General features: G+C 37.4%; 1 protein-coding gene across 5 annotated transcripts in view; it reads right to left on the bottom strand.

Moving 5' to 3' along the window:
- Positions 1–22,051, bottom strand: part of DYNC1I1 (dynein cytoplasmic 1 intermediate chain 1) — a 427,557-nt gene that overhangs the window by 320,012 nt on the left and 85,494 nt on the right. For 3 of the 5 annotated variants that reach the window (XM_027775320.1, XM_014591225.2, XM_006157497.3), the window contains exons 3-4: positions 15,516–15,630; positions 12,735–12,876 (exon numbers count right to left, since the gene is read on the bottom strand). In XM_027775320.1, coding sequence (XP_027631121.1) covers positions 12,735–12,876; positions 15,516–15,630 — 257 coding nt within the window. The remainder of the gene's footprint in view (positions 1–12,734; positions 12,877–15,515; positions 15,631–22,051) is intronic. The other 2 variants (XM_014591224.2, XM_014591226.2) reach the window with 1 other exon arrangement.

Below are 22,051 nucleotides of genomic sequence, written 5' to 3'. Positions count from 1 at the left end.
TCTAGGTGCAGCTCCACTGTGTCTCAGGCCTGTCACCCTCTGTCCCCAAGAAATGAGGGTGTGGGCCTAGAAGCCTTCTAAGACTCTTCTCTGCCTAAGGTAATATAGGATAATTATTAAACTGCCTCTTAGTTTTCTCTCCTTCAGTAGGAACACTTATTTATCCAACTGACATAGATCATACTTTCCAAATAGTTTATCGTCAAATAACTGTATCACTGAAAAGAAAACTGTGGTTCCTACATAGCTTCTTGGGCAGTCTGAAATCTTGCCAGGTAGTTTATTTAGAAAATGAAAGGAGTAGTAAAATTGTACATAAGTATGGGGTAACATAACATATGGCCACAAATTCTGTTCATATAGAAATTGTCCTAGTATGTTTTCTATAGTAATTAGTTCTATATTTTAGTCATTTCTGGAATGGTCCATTCGATGCATAGGGGAGACAATATTTTGATAAGAGCATTCATTTCCTTATGTAATAAACAACTATTAAGAGCCTCCTATATTAAATACTGTGGAAGATGATTAAAAGAATTCTCAAGAAACCTACAGTTCCTATGGAAAGAAAAAAAAAAACATACATAAGGAGTTAGTAGAGCAAGGCAGAAAGTAAAGTATGGCATGTAATCAGCATCACAGGTGTGCTGCAGGGTGTGGGACTGCACTTTCTAGTAAAAAAGTGAGACATAGAAATATTTGTGCCTAATAATATCCTGAGGACATATACAAGGAAGAAAGTAGTTCTCATCACTTCCCTAGGGCATAGCACAGGTTAAAGTTTCAATAAAGGCAAAAAAGGTAAAAGCCACAAGAAAGATAAAAAATGATGATAGCTATAATATCCTTTCACTGAGTGCTTTTTCTGTGCCAGCCAGTCAGACATTGGACTTTAATTTCATCATCCTTTGGAACCCAGAGCAGAGCGACCCACTTCCTCTGAAAAGATTAGAGATTCCATTTGACCTGGTTCTCAAGGTGTAGAGTTAGATTTGGACATAAGCTCATTTTCATCAATGCCTGCATGATTGGACTTAGGCAGTTGAATTAGTCTACTCAATTTTATAAGACTGTTATATTTTAGAAACCAATTTATCATAAGAACAATAACTGCCAGGCAGACAAATCATGTGAGTTTGACTAAGTCTTCTCTCCTTGAAGGCCAGCTTCTTGGGAAGCCAGACGACCAGCCGTGGTTAGAGGATTAAGAGAGGTGAAGCTGATGGTTTCACTACTTCAGCTTCCCCCTGACCTCCTCTTGTCTTGTCTTCATCTTTCACCAAGACCAGACATAGCCCTTCACTGCTGCCCACGTTTTCCCTTTTCTCTAATTCCTGGGAGGACCAGCCCAACCCTTTGAGATTGATATCATCTTCTCTAAATATATCAATTAGAAATTCATCTAGTATTCTTGGTTTTGTTTGTTTGCTTATGTTTATCAACTGCTTTTGCCTTGTCTGATCAGTTTTAGCTGAATTCTTAGGTTAACTTTCTGGGCACCAGAGAGAAGATCTCTAATCTCTTTCATAGGGGACACAGATGTTGGATAATCCAATAACTCCTTACTTACTATGGACAAAGGTTGTGGTTCTTTAGTCCCATGATTAGACTGGCGGTTCTAAACATGCCAGTTAAAGTCACATTTCCCAAGTTTGTTTTAAAATGCTAGGTGCAGAAGGTTCTTACACCATGGGCAATAATCACTCACTTATTTGACCACAAATATTCCAGATAATATAGTCTCCAGAAGCTTATCTAAAAAGACCTACCATGTAAAAGTTAGTTCATAATTTGGAGGTCAATTAAGTTTTCAGTATATATTTTTTACAAAAGGATAGACAGACCTCCCAAAGTCTTTGAATTAGTGACCTACTAAGAGACAAACAGAATTTTATATCTTCAACCTTTACCCATTTGCCACTGTCCAACTTATTAAATTCTCCCTTCATTGACTCAATTTTACTTTCTCAATTTCAGCAAATAAACTCAAGATAGAGAAATAAAACTTAGAAAAAAATTATTGGAAACTGTTGAAAGTATAACTTAAGAGTGAAAACCATGATTTCTATGTGGCATATACCTCGCCCTCTGGTAAGTAGTAAATTTCTTCCTGTTCATCTCCACCAACAGTAAATTGGTGGTTTCCATTCTTTTTTTCCATCTTTATTAAACCTCAGACTGGAAAGCCTTAAAATTTTTCCCTAATATGTCTTCACTCATACCTTTTTCAGGTTTGGGCTCTAAAAAAGAGATGCTTGATAAGTATTGGGAAGAACGTAGTTAAGATCTCTGCTAATACTTGAAGTGGCTGAGGCCCTATCAAACATTGTTGATGCCATTTAAATTAGTACAGTTCTGGGATGCAATGTGCTGATATGTAGCAGGAACCATAAACACTGATTATTCCCGGACTTCTTTTATTCCTGGGAACTCAGCCTTTGAAATAAAACAGCATACGCAACAAACACAAAAACGATGATGAGGAGGAAGATGGCAACTATAACAACCTCTAAATTAACAAAATCTAAGATTAATTCTTATTCCTTATCTTAGCTCTTTCTGATTCTGGTCACCCCTTCGTCATGTGCTCTTTCTTTTAGGTTCTTTTTTTTTTTAATTAAAAAAATAATAATTATTTATTTAATTTTATTTATTTATTACCATTATTCGATTTGACCAGAGAAAGAGAGCAAACTGCCAGGTCCAGGACTTGAACTGTGGTTGATTATGTGGGAGTCCAGTGCCTTAACCACCACACCAACTGCCAAACCCTCTTTTTTGTTTTGACCCTCAAAATCTTATTTATTTCTCTCTCTTAGTCTCTCCTTTTCTCTTGTTCTCTCACTGTAATTTCGGCAAAGTCTTCACTCTTTTCATTCCCATAAACACAAGCAGTCTCTAGCTAAGATCATGTCTTCTCCCTTATCTCTGTACTCTAACCTTAGGAAATTACCTAGATGTCCATATATCTCCTGAAAATAATGATCCCAAAGTCCCCATTACTATTGTGCTCCGAGCCTCATTTTGCACATGCCCGCTGGACATGTCCTGCACAACAAAGGCATTTCGTTTTTGCTTGTCTCATCTTTCCTTTCCTTCTCTACACACAAAATCCTGGTTTAGAACTTCTGTCCTTTTTATCAGACCAATGGTTTTCCAAATTTGCCCTCTGACTTTGAACACAATACAAACATGCAGTGGCCCAGACCTCATCACTGACCTGTGATGTGGATCTGTTTTTCACGAGCTCCCTGAAGAATTCAGTGCGTAGCTCCCACGCAGAAGCCAGGGATCTCCGCTATCTCAACAGTCATACTAGCCTCCCAGGCCTTGGTCTCCCTTTCTTCTGAGTCCTTAACACACATTCTACAACCTTTTCCCATCTCTATCCAAATTGTTTAAGTTACAGCTCAAATGTCTTCCTCTCAAAATATGTTTCTCCTTGATAACTGCATTAGACGCAGTTTGTGACTATGGGACAAAAATAGAGAACTACCTGAGCCTCTTATTTCACAGTCCTTGGGCCAGTCTACAATCCACTTGATCTCAGAGGAATGCCTGTATCAGGCTTCAGAATCAAGTCTGAAGATGGTTTGCAGGATGTAATGAATCAAAGCCCAGAGCCTGAGCATTGAGCCAAACACACTGCTAGTGGGTTTCTGATTTATTTCTGAGAAGAAATTCTCACTTTGTATTCAGTTCTTATTAGCACTGCCAGGAGTTCTCCTGGAGCAAAGTCCGCCTTCAGGCACTTTATCCAGCATCTTTGTTGCTCTCTGGAGGAGAGAACTGCCTTGCTTTTTTTTTAGAGAGAGGTTTTTGCTATAGGGTGCGTGCACTTGCCAAAAAGACAGAGAGAGACAGGGAACCAGCAGTTAGCATAATGGCTATGTCGCTGGACTCCCATGTAGTTAACCATGGTTCGCGTCCCGGACCCGGTGGCTTAAAACTCATGCCGGGCGTGTGTGTGTGTGTGCCCAAGAGCCTGAGAGGAGAATGGAGGAGAAGGGATTGCGGTATGACCATCCCCCTTGGGGGGTGATTTCTCGCTTTCTGTCTCTATGTCTCTCTCTGTCTGTCTGGCGAGCACACGCGCTGTATAGCAAAAACCTCTCCAAAAAAAAAAAAAAAAGAAAGAAAAAAAGCAAAACAGAGAGACAGAAAGCGAGAAATCATCCCCCCAGGGAGGATGGCCACACTACAGTCCCTTCTCCTCCACTCCCCTCTCATGATCTTGGGCACGCATGCACTAGCACCCGGTGAAAGTTTAAGCCACCACATCCGGGACTCGAACCGTGGTCAGCTGCATGGGAGTTCAGCGACATAGCCATTACACTAACTGCTGGTCCCTGCCTGCCTTGTTTTTATATGTGTTTTTATTCCTACACCTATCCCATACCTGAACCACCCATTTCTTTGCAAACTGTGTGCATGTATGAATGTATGTGTGCAAGGGCATAGACACACACACACACACTTAAGTGAATAAACTTTTACCAAGTGCCTAACAAGTGTCAAGACTCTGTGCAGGAAAGTAGTGAATCAAAATCGCTTGTCCCACCTAAAAAAACTACGAATTAATTATAGATGATTTGGGACTAATCGTCTAGGCCATTATTGCTCATCTCTGAGTACACATATTTGAGAGCTGTAAATATGTGGCAATATATCCTTAGATAGCTTCAAATTACATTTGTCAGTTTACTAGATGGGGGCTCTATAACCTGTAAGAATAATTTCTAATCTTTATATTCCTTGAAGGTTTAGCATAGTACTTTGTGGATCATAAATTCTCAACTATTTATTAAATAAACTGAATGAATAAAAAAATGAACAGTCTTTATCTGCCCTTTTTATGGATGAGTGTGAAGTATAAGGGCACGTTTATTCCAAAATAAATATTTTTACTTCCTTTATCTAAAAGTGAAAGAATAAAGCAGAACTTGTCTGCTTGACTCTGTTAATATCCACCAAAGCACTTACGAGGAATTCAGTCTCTCAGGGCACCATGTCATCACTGGTCCCAGGAGAGTTTCCAGACTCACTCCCACGCTGGAGAAGGAAGGAGAGCCTGTCTCAAAATGCTGACAGCATTGCTTGTTTGTGCTGAGAACCGAAAGAGGCCGAGCCAACTTCTCTACTAAATAAACTCAGCAACTTTAGTCTCTGAAGCCATTGTAACGTTTCATGTTCTTTTTTCACTCTAAGAGAAAGCTTAAGGGGAGAATAGAGAGCTCTTCCAAGTCCCACACTTTCTCTAAATTCTTGTTCCTCATGTCTTCTCTGTCAAACAAATCACTAGTCACTAATCACAAAATGAAAATAGTTTGGACCAATGAGAGCACTGTGCCAAACAGAAATTCTCAACTCAGTGTCATCACCAAATATCTAATTTTTAAAATGCCAGTTCCAAAAGTAATACACTGAATAAAAAGGACATTTTACAATCCATCATATCATCCAAACTGTCCCATTCATTAAAATGAGGTCAAGTAAGTAAAAAGGGTACTTAAAAAACGAGTTAATATTTTACTTCCCAGCCTTAGTCATTTCCTTACTTAAGGCTGGCAGTGATGATAATAAAGGTTTTCTGATGTCAGGAATAAAACTGGGGAACTGTCATGCGTACTTTAATAAGACTCTTTTTAAAAAAACCCTTGTCTTTATCTACAGTGTGAGAATCTTCTATTTTCTAACATCCAGCCCTAACATGGCCAGCATACAGGGCACACTCAACCACACAGGAAGCCCATCTGAGTTAGACTTGGGAAGCAACGTAGGACTTCCCATCACAGAGCAAGGGCATATTTTCTCTAAATCTTGCACAGAACCTGTTGTCGAGCAAACAGTTTCTCCAGAAGAAAGCTCAGCTAGCCTTTGTTAAAACAGATGCTTATTACGGAGTCACTATAACAAAATGGGTACTTACAGCATATTCTGGGATAAGATACCAAAAATTTTGAACTAATCAGTTAATGAGTTGCATACATAGAAATCCCTATAGTGTAAATCTTATTCAAGTTATCGAAGAGACTAAATTTTAACTAGCCTTGAATCAGTGACTTCACTTTCCCTAAAGTCCAATCAGCTAGTGGTGTCCTATCAACGTCCCTATACGTAATACTAATTTTTAAAAATGTGTGTATACATCATTTTAATAGCCTTATTAAATTTCTCCCACAGTCTTGCATTATTTTATTGTACTTTTTCATTTTTACTAATGCATACTTTATGACTTCTTTTTAACCTCTGATTCATCTGAATACTTTGGAAAATAAAGTTATCATCGAAATGTATCAAAAGTCAGGGCCAGCAGGTGGCGTGGTGGTTAAGAGTGCTGGACTCCCACATGGCTGAACATGGTTAGAGTCCCGGACCAGGCAGCTTGCCTTCTCTCTCTCTCTCTCTTTTGCTCTCTAACTCTCTTGCTCTTTCGCTTTCTCTCTCTCTCTCTTTCTCTCTCTCTCTCTCACTCTGTCCCTGGGCAGAGTTAAATTAAAATAAATAAATAAAGTTAAATAAAATAATTCTTTAAAAAAAAATGTATCGAAAGTTCTTTGAGCCATATGTAGTCCCGGGGAACCCTGCAAAATCCGATTATGGAGGAAGATGAAAGTCCTGAGGATTCCCCACTGGGCATTAGGCCCAGGTGGCCCTGAGCATGCTTTCCTCTCCTGAAGTCATTCAGAGAAGAAAGTGGTATCTACCTGCACTTAGTACAAGTTGCTCACAAATAAATCATTCGAGGGCAATCCAATTTCCTTATTTGAGAGTACACTAAGCAGTAGACCAGGAACAGACTGAGAATATCAATGATCTGAATTTTGGCAAGTTTTCTACTGAAAAGAAACTAAATAGTAACTATATGGAGGCCTGATCTCAAACTGAACAGGAAGGATTCCAGAAATTTGTCTCTTCATCCCATAATTCCAATGAAGCTGAAGGCTAAATAACCTCTAATCCAGTCCCTATGTAGTTATTCTCCTGTTTGCTTCAAAAGAAATTTCTGTATCTGCCGCTTTCAAGGCCCCTTTGGGAGGAGCCTCATCTCTCTAGAGAAAATCGGAGGATATAAGGATTTTTGGTTAATAGAAGCTAATCATTGGGAAAACGGACATCAATTTCAAATACCTTGAATTGTGTTGAGGACAATTAGAGAAATCTGAAGATAACATACACATTAGATAAAATAAAAATGTATTGAAATAGAAAAGATATGAGATTAGAAAAGCAGATGTAACAGTTTGCAAGATAATCATTTATCATTATACAATGACATGTTACATGAAAGAATATACTCTATTGTGCTAAGAGTGCTAATCTCTTATGCTAAGAACATTTCGTATTATGTAGTTTTTTTGTTTTGTTTTATTTTTCAATTGCCAGCACTCACAGGTGCTCACTGCTAAGAAACAGAAAAGGAAATTGAGAAAAGCATCCCCTATAGGAAATGGTCACACACAATCTCTTCTCCATTTCCCTCTTCTTTGGGGTTTTTGGGCATGCACACGTATGTACCCAGAGTGTATGTGAAGCCACCATATCCAGGACTCAAACTACACAGTCAGCCATGTGGGATCAAGCTCACATAAGCACCAGTCCATGGGCTGGCTAGTCCTGATACCTTTATTATATTTTTGCTTGTCTGTATTTCCTAAGTATATAAAATGCATAGATGCTATTTCTGTAATAAGAGATTATTAAAAATAAAATGTTGGGAAAGGGCTTCAGTAAGCAGAGTGAATGCCATATTTATGCTTGGGTCCCATCTCTGAGCCATCTCATTATGTATGTGCAAATATTTTAAATTCCAAAAAAATCCAAAATACTCTGGTCCCAAGCATTTCAGATAAGGGATACTCAACCTGCAATAGCTAAGTCTCATATAAATTTGTTACATGCCAGACTTCTTTCCAAGTGCTTTTCAGATATTTGTTTAATCCTTACAACAACCTTGGGGCAGGTTGCGTAACACATGTATCAATCGTTAGAGATAATGGAAGGTAGAAGCATAGGTTATGGAAACTTGAATCAATCTGCCTGTCTATAGCTATGCTCTGTGTGAACTTAGGAAAACTACTTACCCTCTCTGTGCTTCAGTGACCTCATTTGTAAAACGTAGGATAATAGTTCTCTTGAACAAACATTTATCAAATACCTGATATAAGGATACAACCTCAAATATCACGGAGTTCCTCTTGAGAAACTCATCATTTCCTGAGAAAGAGAGAGCCATGCATTCAACTAAACAAAAGCCATTCTTCTTCAGGGGCTGTAAATTGCTAACATTTCACTCTTGTGTATGAACAATATAGGCTGTCGGTTTTGGAGACATATTCTATGATATTGAAAGAATGTATTTTGAATTCTAGTTTATTAAAATTAAAAATATAAAAATAGATATTTAAACTTTCAAGTATTAGTTAGGTAAATATTGCAATGGTTACTTTTTCTTTTTGACTTTTTTTTTTAATTGCTAGAGGACAAATGCACTTGACAGAGAGACAGAGGGAGAAAGCACCCCACAATGGTTTGTAGTTATGCTGTAACCTCTTCTCCATTTCTCCATGCTCTCAGGATTTTGGATGTGCTAACACACACACACACACACACACACACACACACACATCATGACTATTCAAGCCATCAGAGGTAGAATTTAAACTGTGGTCAGCCACATGAAATCTAGCTCCCTTAATCACTAAACTATGGAGTCGGCCCTCTTTTATCTTTTTTATACACTAAAATATGGTAACTCATTCTCCTATACTAAAATATCTTGCTTTTTAAAATCAATACTAGTTAATCATAGCATAGTATCCTCTTAATATTGTGTTGGATTCCAACTGCATATACTAGGCTAAAGACATCTTTCATTTATGCTATATGTAAAACTAGTATTTTATTAATACGATTGGCTTTCAAGCCAGCAGGTGGCATGGTACATAAGGCAATGGATCCCACATGGCCGATTGAAAGGTTCAAGTCCCAGTCCTGGCGGCTGGAAATAAACACCCCCCCACACACTTAGGGGGTCCATTAGACTATCATTAAGCTAATATATTTGACTATTTTGAAATAATGATGGTGTTGTATCATTGATGCTTAGCTTCAAGGGGAGTTGGCAGCGTTCAATTCTATTACAGACTTCTCAGTTGATGAAAACATTTGAAAACTTTCTAGAGCATATGCATGTGCATGCCCAAACTCCTGAGAGGAGAATGGAGAAGGAATTGTGGCATGGCCATCCTCTCTGTGGGAGTGTGGGGGGTGATTTCTCATTTCCCTCTCTCTGTGTCTCCAGTGAGTGCATGCACCCTATGGTAAAAATCTAAGAAATTTTATAAAAATAGAGTAAAATAAAATTGGCTTTCTTAAATCCAACAGCTTGTTTTCTCAATATGATGAACTAAGTAATGATTCATTGATTCTACAAAAACTATCAAGGGAAATTTGAAAGAGAAAAATACCACAAAAATAAATTGTAAATGAGAAATTAAAAGCAGAAATTGGCAAAGCAAACTGTGACATCTAAAGTTTAAAAAATTTTGAACCATATTCATGTGAATGAAAATTGATATTTTTACTGCTCTTAAAATTCAGTATGAGGGATTTTTAAAATACTTTTAAGAAATACTGTATTTTCACTATAATAGACTGCACTAAGTATGCCAATTTTCAGATTAGCTGGTAAGAGGGATTATTTTTAAAATTTGCCAATTTAGGCTCTGTAAAGAGAATTTTAGCCTTGCGTTGAGATTTTGGCAAATGAATGACAAAATTTATGTGTACCTTTAGGTATGACCAAATGTGTTAATCTGACTCTTAAGTTACCTTATGAAAGATTTTTTCCATTTTTAAAGATTCTGAATTCTACATGAATAGGCAAATTTATGACTATAGTTATATTTTTAGGAATTTCCAAGTTCTTTTTTCAGGCTCATGTTTTACAAAGTGTTAAAGTTAATAAAAATTATTTCAAAGCTTTTTTTTTAGCATAAAAAGACATTTCAAGTGAAATTTTAAAATTGAAATGCAATATTCTGAAATGTAACTCTCATACCTATTTTATGTTAGAGAAGAAAATTTGCATAAGGAATTTGCGTAAGTTCAAAATAAGGGCAAACTTTCTTAAGCTATTTCTAAAACATTCTCTTCAAGCAAACGCTGGTGTGCATGCAGTTTTTCTGTTGCTATCATCTTTTTCATTGCCAATTTTCTGGCATTTCTGTGAAACCTGCAGTTGGCAAGGAGTTTACTCATGGACTTCTAGTTACCCATTCTTGCCAGAACTTTTCTATAAAAAACTGACGGTAATTAGAGCTTGTAGAAGTGGACTACACTTCTCCAAAGTGGTTCAGTAAGTTGAAAAAAAAAAAATCACATAAGAAAGAGAAAGAAATAAAGAGTGATATTTTCTGAAAAGGAATAATTGTTGTTGTCCCCAGAGTACTATCAGCATTGTTTTGTTTTCTCTAGAAAGTTTTCAAAAGGTCTCATCAACTGTGAAGTCTGTAATAGAATTTAATGCTGCCAACTCCCCTTGAAACTCAGCAGCAATGATACACACCATCATTGTATCAAAACAGGCAAATATATTAGCTTAATGATAGGCTAGTGGACCCCCTAGGGAATGTGATTATATCGTGCCAGCTATTGAATAAATGTTAGATCTTGCACAACTGTGTTATTACTACTTCTCCCCCAAAGACCTTTTGAAGTGTTCAAAGCAAAAGATGAGAGAAGACATGTGTTACCCAAATCACAACAGCGACTTGTTAAAGTAAACCAGCTTTGCTAAAGTAAGTCAGCTCTGTGCCCCCAAAACCTCTACTTTCATTTTTCTCAAATTGAAATCAGTGTCCACTGGACCCAAAAGTCCCTACCAAAACAAAATATCAAGTCTGAAGCACATCAACAGGAAAAAAATGAGATAACTCCAGTTTTACTGGCTGGTTTCAAAAGAAAAAAAAAAAAAAATCCTACAGCTCAGGACAATACTAGACTATCTTCATGTCCATATCTTTGTCCAACAACTTGCCTAGGTCTGTGTAGAAACAATGTACTTTTACTGAACAAAAATGCATATACATTAGGTGAAAAAAGAAAAATCCAAGATTTTATAACTCTCTCTCAATAATACATATGGTGATAAGAAACAAGTAGACAAGGACTGAAAGGTACACAGACAAGACAAAAGGGTTTGTTGGAATGACAATACTGTGGATGATTGATTCTTCTTTTATTTGAATCTTGATTAAAATATTTAATAATTTTAAAAATTGGGGCCAACAAGTGGTGTGGTGGTTAAGATACTGGACTCCCACATGACCAAATAGAGTTTGAGTCCTGGACTTGGTGGTTTGCTTTATCACTTCCCATCTGCCCCCACCCTTGGCGCTCTTTGGTGAATGTGCATGCATGCCTATAACAAATTTATAAATAATAATAATACAATTAAATAAGTAATTCTTTATTATTATTATTTTAATTTAGAATGAAAGACAGAGGTCACAAATTGCTTTCCCACAAACCAAATTTGGCCCATAATTGCTTTTAACAATAATTTTCATATTTGACATTCAGAAGATTAATGCATAATTTATTTTATTTTATTTTAGATTTCTGCCATGGAGCACGTGCACTCACCAGAGAGAGACATTAAGAGAAAGAAAATGAGAAATCACCCCTCTAGAGGATCATGGCCATACCATAGTCCTCTTCCTTCTCTTCTGTTGGGATTTTGGGCATGCATGCATACACACCCAGCATGTTTTTTCAGCTGCTGGGACTGGGACTCGAACCATGGAGTCAGCCATGTGGGAGTCAACACCTTAGTCATCATGTCACTTGCTGGTCCAGTGCATAAATACTTTAATGTATAGTTTCTTGTGAAAAATTGGAAGATGAGGGAAAAAATGGGTCATTATTTCCACATGGGCCCAACCAGCTTGAGTTGTAAAGGAGGCTAGCTGGTCTTCAAACATGGAGTGCTTGCTAGAACACATGTCACAGGCTCATGCTTCACACTGCAGAAATCTTGGTGAAGGGAACTGGGTTAAAAGTTACTGTAACTCCATTCATATTAGTGAAACTTCTTTCCTATTTTTATCTTTGGATGCCTCGTCAGTGGTCAAATTAAAAAATGTCTGTAGCTACTTTCAGAAGACACTTAATCTCTGAGCATACATAGTATAATAAGAGTTTGGCAATTGACTCACTAAACAGAAGTCAACCCTAATAATAATAATAATGATGATGATGATGATGATTAAAAACACTTGGGGAACTGAGTTCTCAAATTAGTCAACTCTACTAAGCAAATAAACAAGACTCTTGAAAAATCAAATGTAGGGTTAAAATTTCTTAGTGTTATAGTCACAAAGATTCTCATGGACACTAAAACCAAAATAACGCAATAAGAAGCCAGATACATATTCATTTTATCTTCGATCCTTTCCTACTTACTTTTAGGTCTAAGCTCATGGATATGTGTGTGTTCGTTAGGCAAGACATGTGGTGTTAAATTAGGAGACTCAAGGAAGAACGATAGATAAGTTTATCATTTCTGGAGTTCAAAATCATTGCTATGCCACTAAAAATAGCAAGCAAGTATAAATTTAAACATAAAATGACTAAAGTGTACATGCAGATGCATGCATATTTAAAAGATTTTTTTTTTTAATTTTGGCTTATTCACATCCACCATGTTCATTTAAAGGGACAGTTCTTACCTTGTTAATGGCCCCAAATCGCCTGAGTCTTGGCTTCCAGCTTCACTGGGAGTGCTCACTGATTTCGAGGAGGGAGACATAGGGGTTGGGACTAAATAATGAAAATAACAGGTATCCCATGTTAAAAAATGCAACGGCTGCACTGGGAAGAGCAGTGTCAGACAAATCAAAACAAACGGCCCAAATTAAAGTGGTTGTATGGCCAGGAGAGATTGAGATGGGATAAAGAAAAAAAAAAAAAAAGGAAAGAAAAGGAAGAAAGTCAAGTGAATTTTTTATATTTCAGAAATTAAAAATTTGAAATGAATTTTGATAGAATTAATATAGGGATTCTGAGGCCATGTCCACCCTAACAAAGTAAAATGGAGAATCAAAATAGTTATCCAGATAATTCAGGCCAAATAAATCTCTAGCATGAACTATCCAAGTAATTCCAATTCTTCACTTTATTTTGTTAGTATAGATGTGACCTATTAAAAAATAAATACAGGTGTCTATAAAACTTTACAATATTATGAAATAAATGATTCAGAGACATTTTAAATGCTCCAGAAAAGTCAAAATGCCAGTTGTAGGTCTGCATTTGGAGGGAAATGAGTGGTCTGTGGAATGTAAACCACATTTGCTATGAGACATTGACTGGCAGATAGAGAAAGGGTAAACGTTGAACCTGGTAATTTAAAAACCTCTTTTAAAACAAAGGAAAATGCCAGGCTGCTTTATTTTTACATTTAATTAATAGCTTGATTCCATTGTACTGTTTACTATGTTTGGAACTTGGTTTTGTTTTTGTTTTGTTTTTTGCCTCTAGCAGCTCTGAAAGACGCTGCCGTGTGCACATAACTAAACCACACTAAAGAGGAATAACAAGTTCAAAGATCAAGGTCAGTACAAGCTGAAAATCTAAGAGCAAGGATAATAAAAGTAAAAGAGCTTAAAAAAGGCAAATGTATTTTTTTTTTCTTTACGCTTTAGATAGAAGCCAAATGTCCTTGAGAGAGAAGCTGTACCAAAAAGCCAAGATGGCTCCAGGCCAGACGATTCAATGGGTTCTCAATATCACACATGCCAAAGAAGCCATATGGGCAGAAAGAAACTTTAGTGCATTAAATGTAGTTTCCCATTTGGTTTCAATCATGTGCAATTTCCTTTTATTTATTTAATAGGGTAAAGGGCTTAACTGTTTTGTCCAAATCCTATAATACAATGGCAGATCTGTCAAGAAGCTAGGAATTCTCTTATGGTCTTACAATTAATTCACTGATTATCGTCTGCACTAAGTCATAGGGTAAGTAAGAGAAATGAATGAAAAATGAAAATGGAGTCCACCCTTGCCAATGCCCCTAGAGGGGAATGCAGGGATAGTTCAGAAGTTGGGCATGGCCGAGGGATCTATACGTGTTTTATTCTTAAACTTTAATCACTGGCTTTAAGTAGTATAGACGAAAACAGGACATAGTACTGTTGTGTTTAACTGCTGTTCACATCGCAACAGAATTTCAGAGGCTTTTTTGAGGCAGAAATGTAAACTGATGGCAATGTAATTAATTTATGTCACATTTCAGCTAACTACAACAACGTTTGTCAGCTTCTTATATACCCTCTAGGTTCATCTTCAAACACTCTATGGGTTACATCTTCCGTAGCATTAAAAAGCTAAACAAAATAATCTAATTTTAATGGAGCTTATTATATCATAGTTAGCATATGATTTTATTTACTACAAAAGAAGATTGATATAACATGCTTTTTATATAGTGTTGCAGTTTTGTATGTATATATGTGTAAAAATAGCAATAATTAATAATTTTTAGGCTTATTATATATTCTTCCTCTCATTCATATTGGTATAAACATCTGTCACTTTCTTAGATATGAATAATTTTTTATTCTTACTTAAGTAACTATGGAAATAAATATTAATTTTGATAGAAAAATCAATCGATGACGGAATTAAAAGACATAATTTCAAACAGGAGATCTGATATCGTATATGTTTCTAAATATTATTTAAACAAAACTTTTATTACTATATCAGGTATCATGTGGTTTTATAGACACCCTAGGATTAGTCTCAAATGTATGGAAAAAAAATTAAAAAAATAATTTATCACATGAAAGGTATATAGGTAAGTGACAAAATAAACACATTACACACAAATTGCCTTCAACACAAATCAATCAGGAATGAATGAGTTGGAGGAGGGGTGTTGCCGTGAAAAAGCCAATTAGCAATATAATCAAGATATACAATAGAGTTGCATAAATTTAAACTTTTAAATTAGCTGCCAATCTGCCACCATTTCAAGTTTTCCTTCAAATTCCTCACTTAGCATTCTATTTTTATCATGAAATGGTGCTAGGCCTGTGATAGTTATGAAATTCATAACCAGATTCAAAATATTCAGATGGGCAAGGAGAGGTTGGGATTGCTCAATGGAAATGTCAAAAAAATTAATTTAAAAATTCAAGATTTCTTTTAATTACCAAGTGGCAACTCATTTAATGTGGATAAAATAATTAGCTAGGAACAGTGGAGAATATAAACCATATAATCAGTCAACAAACAGCAAAAGGCCAACGACTCTACAGCCTCTCCTCCCATCTCCTTCTAGGCCCCTCAATTCCAAAAATACATGCAACTTGAACCAGAAGCCACAAACTCTCTTATGAAATAAAAAATTAAAAAGCTAAAGAATTAAAAGAATAGTAAACACTGGACATGGTATATCCCATGCAAGTCAAATTCAAGAAATAGTAACACAAAGCACTTCTAAATACCTAGAGGCGGCTCCGGCGATATACCAATGCTTTGCAGCAAAGCCTCTGTCTCCCTTCGTTTGCGATCCAGATCGGAGTCATCCTGAACAGGTTCTTTCTTTTGCTGCATATCGGCCTAAAAAAGTAGGTCTCTGTGAGAAACATTAATAACCTAATTAAATGCATGCTTTTCCTGTCTGAAACTGCAAATGGCAAGTGTATGGCAATGAAGACCAGCCAAAAGCCTAAACATAATCATATGTGTAAAGAGTGAACAAATGTGAGGGACCAGCAGTTAGTGTAATGGCTATGTCACTGGATTGCCATGTAGTTGACCGCGGTTCAAGTCCCAGACCCGGTGGCTTAAACTCCTGCTGGACACGTGTGCATGCGTGCCCAAGATCCCGAGAGGAGAATAGAGGTCCATTTAATAATTATGGACCCAGTGTTTTCTCTTTGGGTTGAAGGCTTTTCCTGCCACTATCAAATAAGTATGAAAGTTTTTCTTACATGGTTTTAGAAGACACCATCAAGGCAAAGTGTTTCTTATGGAGATATGAACCTTTTTAAAAACTATCTGCTTTTGGCACCAGCAGTTAGTGCAATGGCTATGTCGCTGGACTCCCACGTAGTTGACCGCGGTTCACATCCCAGACCCGGTGGCTTAAACTCATGCCGGGTGTGTGTGTGTGCGTGCCCAAGATCCCGAGAGGAGAATGGAGGAGAAGGGATTGCAGCGTGGCCATCCTCCCTGGGGGGTGATTTCTCACTTTCTGTCTCTCTGTCTCTGTCTGGCGAGCGCACATGCCCTATAGCAAAACCTCTCAAGAAAAAAAAAAAAAAAAAGAACCCAAACAATAAAAACTATCTGCTTTTAAAAACCTTTTTTTTTTTTTTTTTTTTTTGCCACAGTGCATACAGTGCATGTGGGCTTGTTTAAAAGAATCAGTGAGAGGGAAAATGAGAAATCACCCCCTCCAGAGGGGTGGAATGGCCATCCTGCAATCCGTTCTCCTCCATTATCTTTCTGAGATCTTGGGCACATACACATGCATCAGCGTGAGTTTCAAGTCACTGGTCCAGGACTTCAACAGAGGTCGGCCATGGGGGAGTCCTGCAATGGAACCATGTCCACTGCTAGCCCCACTGATATACTTTTCTCATTCACCATAATATGATCAGACCTTCAAGGACATCAGCTCTTGATGAGTGTGTGTTTGCAATATTCATGACACATGTTTGTATTGTGCAAATAAGAAATCGCTGGAATCTGTTTGAAAATAAAATTATAAAAAAAATCTATAGCTCTAAAATAGACTACTTGTACTGGTAAAATAAGCTTGCCATGATTTAAAATAAACCAGGCTGGAGACCGGCAGACAGCATAATAGTTACATTGTTGTACTCCCATGTGGTCGACCGCAGTTCAAATCCCAGACCAGCAACTTAAAATTCACGCCAGGCACATGTGCATGTGTACCCAAGATACCAAGAGGAGAATGAAGGAGAAGGGACTGCCATGTGGCCATCCCCCTTGGGGGTGATTTCTCACTTTCTATCTCTCTTTCCAGCAAGTGCACGTGCCTTACAGGAAAAATCTCTAAAATAAGTAAATAAAATAAACCAAGCTGAAATCTGAGGTAATGTATGTGAACATTAATGTAAGTCTTCCTATTTAATTCTGATTTTCATAGGATTATATCACATATACTAACTCAAAGAAGAAAATTATCATGTAGAAAGACAAAGTTAACTTGAAATTTCTTTTAATAAATTCTGTCTAAAAATCTCTTCATGTGTGAGCTTCTTATATTTAGATGCTATGTCCAATTTATGTTTTTATAGGGTAGTGACAAACTAAAATACAGGTTAAAGAAAACCAGTGGTGAGATTCTGAAGAATAATTTTTAATTCCAGTCTTCTCTAATTCTTAACACAGTTACTGTTTAGGTCAAGGTATTTGTCCTGCACCTGAATCCTGATCATCTAATTTGACATGTTGCTTTCCCACAGAAAAGCTTTGGGAACTTAAAGAAGTGAAGCTGAATGAGCTTGTTAAAAAACAACTATCCAGTTATCAGGCATACCGTCTTCCCTAGGGACAGGTTGGGCACGTTAACAGTACAACACCTCTTTGGAGTATGCAGGGTACATTTCAAAACAGTGAAGAGTAATTTATCCTGTGGCACGTAAAGCAGAGAGTTTATACAACTTTGAACTTAGTCCCAGACAGTAACGTATTGATTATAAGCTAAGTGCATCTTTGCACGTGGTGCTCTGCCAATACTTATGTTATTCACCTTGAGCTTAAAATGCACTCATATTTTTGTAGTCTGTTATTAGGGAAAAAACTGTCATTTTAAAGGCCAGTAAGGGCTAAGGAGGGCACTAGAGTATTTCAGGCAGTCTCACATAACCAAAATTTCTGAAATGGCAGTTTAAACTCTATCAGTGAATACATCATACTTTTTTATGTTTTCTGTAGGGTGTGGCCCGATCTGAAAAACATGGTGATCTTCAGACATATGCAGAAATGCAGTCTGTGAGCTTCATTTGCATAGCTACTGCTGGAGCAATTTCCAAGGTTTATGCGTACAACAAAGACAAAGACAGAACTAAGATGAGAAAAACAATATTGCAGAGTAAAGATCTCTATCAACAGTCACTGGTCACAAAATTTTTAAAAAAAGAATGAAAACAATAAAAGTAACATCAAACAAAAGGAATTAGCATAGCAGCTACTAAAATACAAATGAAAATAGGGGTCAGCAGGTGGCATGGGGGTTAAGGCACTGGACTCCCACATGACCCACCGAAGCTCAGGTCCCAGACCTGGTGGCTTGAAACTCATGCCAGCACACCTGTGTGCATGTTCAAATTCTTAGGAGGAGAATGGAGGACAGGGGATGGTGGCATGGCCATTTCCCCTGGGGGATGATTTCTTACTTTCTCTCTCACTATCTCTCTTTGTCTTTCTTCTCCAGTGAGTACACATGCCCTATGGCAAAAACCTTTAAAAAAATACAAATGAAAATATTACTAAAATAAGCTAAATTTAACTTACAATTCAACGTGGAATAGTATGCTATTGCCATGAAGAATAAAGCTATAATTGCTAGCTTTAATGAGAGCTGGTCACAGTCATTTCATTCACCAAAATATGCTCACACCTAGATCAGTGCCTGGCACATAGTAGGTTCTCAATAAAAATGTATTGATTACATGGCTTAGGATCTACGTTTGGGAGTTGTTATTCTATACTTATAGAATTTTAGAACCACATATCATTCAGGCCAATTTCCATTAACTGTACCCAATCAGGAAGCCCCTTTACAACAAAATTATGAAGAGTCATGTGACCTGGTGTTCACAACAAAACTAGTTCAGTAGTTTAGAATGGAAAAGTCTACAATTTCTGCATTATTTCAACAAAAAGTTATTAAAGAATGGAACCAGACCAGCAACTTAAAATTTGAACCAGCAACTTAAAGTTTGAATGGAATTGAAACAGAGGAGTCCTAACTGAGCTTACATAGAATAAACAGAACAAACACTGCCTAAATAATATAATAAAAATCTTTTCCCTTTTAATAAACTTAGGGCATTTTATCCAAAACTATCTTTCATGTATGTCCTATGCGAAAAGGTACAGATCTGTTTTGGGTTTGGTATTTTACGATTTATTCTAACTTTGGGGCTGGCAGCAGCGGCCTAGCAGTAATACAGCATTCTATAATGCTAGACCCACCTGTGAAGGTCCTGGGTTAGCATCCAGAGGTCTTCCTGTGCACGCCAGATATGGGCACATGCCTGTGATCCTGTCATCCAGGTTGTCTAAGGATGGGAGTGAACTGTGATGTACAGAGTCCTTTGAGGGTGCCTGTCTTTCTCTCTCTCTCTCCCCTCCTCTCTCTCTCCCTCCCTCTCTCTCTCCCATATCACTCTTTTTTATTTTTCTTTTTTTGGAGAGGTATTTGCTATAGGGTGTGTGCACTCGCCAGAAAGACAGAGAGACAGAGAGACAGAAAGCGAGAAATCACCCCCCCCCGGGGGGGAGGGACATGCCGCAATCCCTTCTCTTCCATTCTTCTTTCGGGATCTTGGGCATGCACGCACATGCACCCGGTGTGAGTTTAAGCCACCAGGTCCAGGACTCAAACCGCGGTTAGCTATATGGGAGTTCAGCGACATAGCCATTACCCTAACTGCTGGTCCCTCTCCCATTTCACTCTTGAAAGAAATAAACTAAGTCAAAAAAAAAAAAAAAAACATTCTAACTTTAACCAATAAGCACCCAAGAAATATACCCGAGGGTAAATCATGTTTCCGCATATGTGCAAAACTGAAACACCATCTCTGAAATTTTATTCTGTAACTCACTCTCTGCTTCTGTCTTTTTTCATTCTTAAGAAAACAGATAACATAATAGCATGCATTAATAAGGACAAATATCCCATCTAGAAACTTAGAAAAGCTACTAAGACTCAAAGATGACCATTAAAAAATGCAAAATTAGGTAACCAGGGTTTATTGGAACTATCTGTCAACAATTAAATATCTTAAATGAAACAAAGTGTTACTTAATCCAAGACAATTAAACCAAATACCCTTGTCATGAAAATTTGGATTTTTCCCAATTATATACTAGAGAACTTGCCTATATTTTAATGACTCAATAAGGAGTGATTTTGCATATTAATAATTAAAAATCTGCAAGGTGCCTTTTTTCCTCAGCAGTTAAATTTGTTTGTGAGGAGTATTTATAGCTGAGACCCAGAGAGGCTCATCAAAAGAAAGAAAACTTGTCCACTGAGGATTGTCAATCACTGTTCTAAAGAAAGTGTCATGTTTATAAGAGAAATGAGTGAAAACCTTTCCTATCCCATGTTCCAGCAATTCAGCAAAAGGCCAAGAACAGGAGGGAACTTCAGGGAGGCCCCATATAGCATGCTTCATTGCATTAAAGATCATTTTTCATGAAGTCAGGCCTATGTCTTAATTGGTGGCCACTATATTTATTTTAAAATTATATTTCATCCATAATATGACACCCAAGAAAGCAACCGACATCTAAGGAGCAGAAATAGATAATTTTACACAACATGTACATAGTTCTCCATATTCTGTGAAGATAATCAACCTGGGCAGTCCTAATTCACACTAACTTCCAAGATCACAGAAAAAAAAAAAGCAAAACAAAACAAAACAAAACAAAAAACAGATGGGTATTAAAAAGAAATTTGTTTATTTTTAATTAAAAAAAATTTTTGAGAGGTTTTTGTTACAGGGCACATGCACTCGCCAGACAGACAGAGAGAGACATAGAGACAGAAAACAAGAAATCACCCACCAGGGGGGGATGGCCACACCACAATCCCTTCTCCTCCGTTCTCCTCTTGGGATCTTGGGCACACACACACGCACCTGGCGCGAGTTTAAGCCACTGGGTCCTGGACTTGAACCGTGGTCAACCACATGCGAGTCCGGCGACACAGCCATTATGCCAACTGCTGGTCCCAATTTTTAAAATTTTTCATTTGTTTTATTTAAAATATTAGCCTAAGAAAGTTTTATAAAGATTCAAATCTATAAGCAGATGACTATTTCTAACTCTCTATAAACAACACAGAAATTTGAAAATCTTAAACTAGGAGTCAAGGACAGTGACCAGTTTTTTGGAGCATCCCAGAAACATGGGCTCAGAAGCTTCTGAAGAACAAAGAAATGTCCACAGCTGAACTCCAGATGCTTGGAAAGGATGGGGACCAGCACCTCCACATTCACCCTAACAGGCTCACACGTTTACTTGTTCATGCCGTCCTTCACTCTCTCATCTTTATTGAAGGACTACTATAAAGCAAAACCTGTGACGGACACTGACTCAGTGATTTTAAAAAACAAACAAACAAACAAAAACACACTTAGAGCCCTGCCTTTGAAAGCAATCTATTTGGAGAAAAAAAATGAGGGAAGGGACAAGTGTAAAGTTGTATGCTAAATGGTTTGAGAAGGTCGAGGACAGGGTGCAGAACTAACCCAGTAGGTTATAAGTGGAGAAAGATACCATAAGTGACTATCTAGAGGAAGTGACATTTGAGATGAGAACTGAAAGACATGCAGTTAACAGCCAAGTGAAGTGAACAGCTCAGTGTAGAACAGTGAGAAACTGGAGAATAACAGAGAGGTGAAGGAAGAGAATGCTACAGACTCCCTGTCGAGAGAATGTGGTCCATTCACGGATATACCAGTACTTGAGTCTGGTTGGAATATGGAATTTTAGGGAGAAAAGAACCCTGTTATGCCAGTGTAGATTGTAAATATGGGGGGAGGGGATTAGTTAAAAAAATTACCCCAGATTTCTGAATTGGATAATTGACTGGATAAGAGGGTCTTTTGTGAAACTGCGGATAACAAGGAGCTAGCCATAAGGCTTGGATCTCTGCAGCCCAATTTCTTCAATTGAAAAAGAAAGATCAGACATCTTACTTCCAGATTTCTTTCAGCTACAAAATGCTATAATTTCATAAAAATGGGGACCTTGAATTATAAAACTCTTC

The sequence above is a fragment of the Tupaia chinensis genome, unplaced genomic scaffold, assembly GCF_000334495.1.
Source record: "Tupaia chinensis unplaced genomic scaffold, TupChi_1.0 Scaffold000544_1, whole genome shotgun sequence".
Classification (NCBI taxonomy): Eukaryota; Metazoa; Chordata; class Mammalia; order Scandentia; family Tupaiidae; genus Tupaia; species Tupaia belangeri.
Note: the sequence above shows the minus strand (reverse complement) of the source record. Positions and strands in the feature narration are given on the sequence as shown.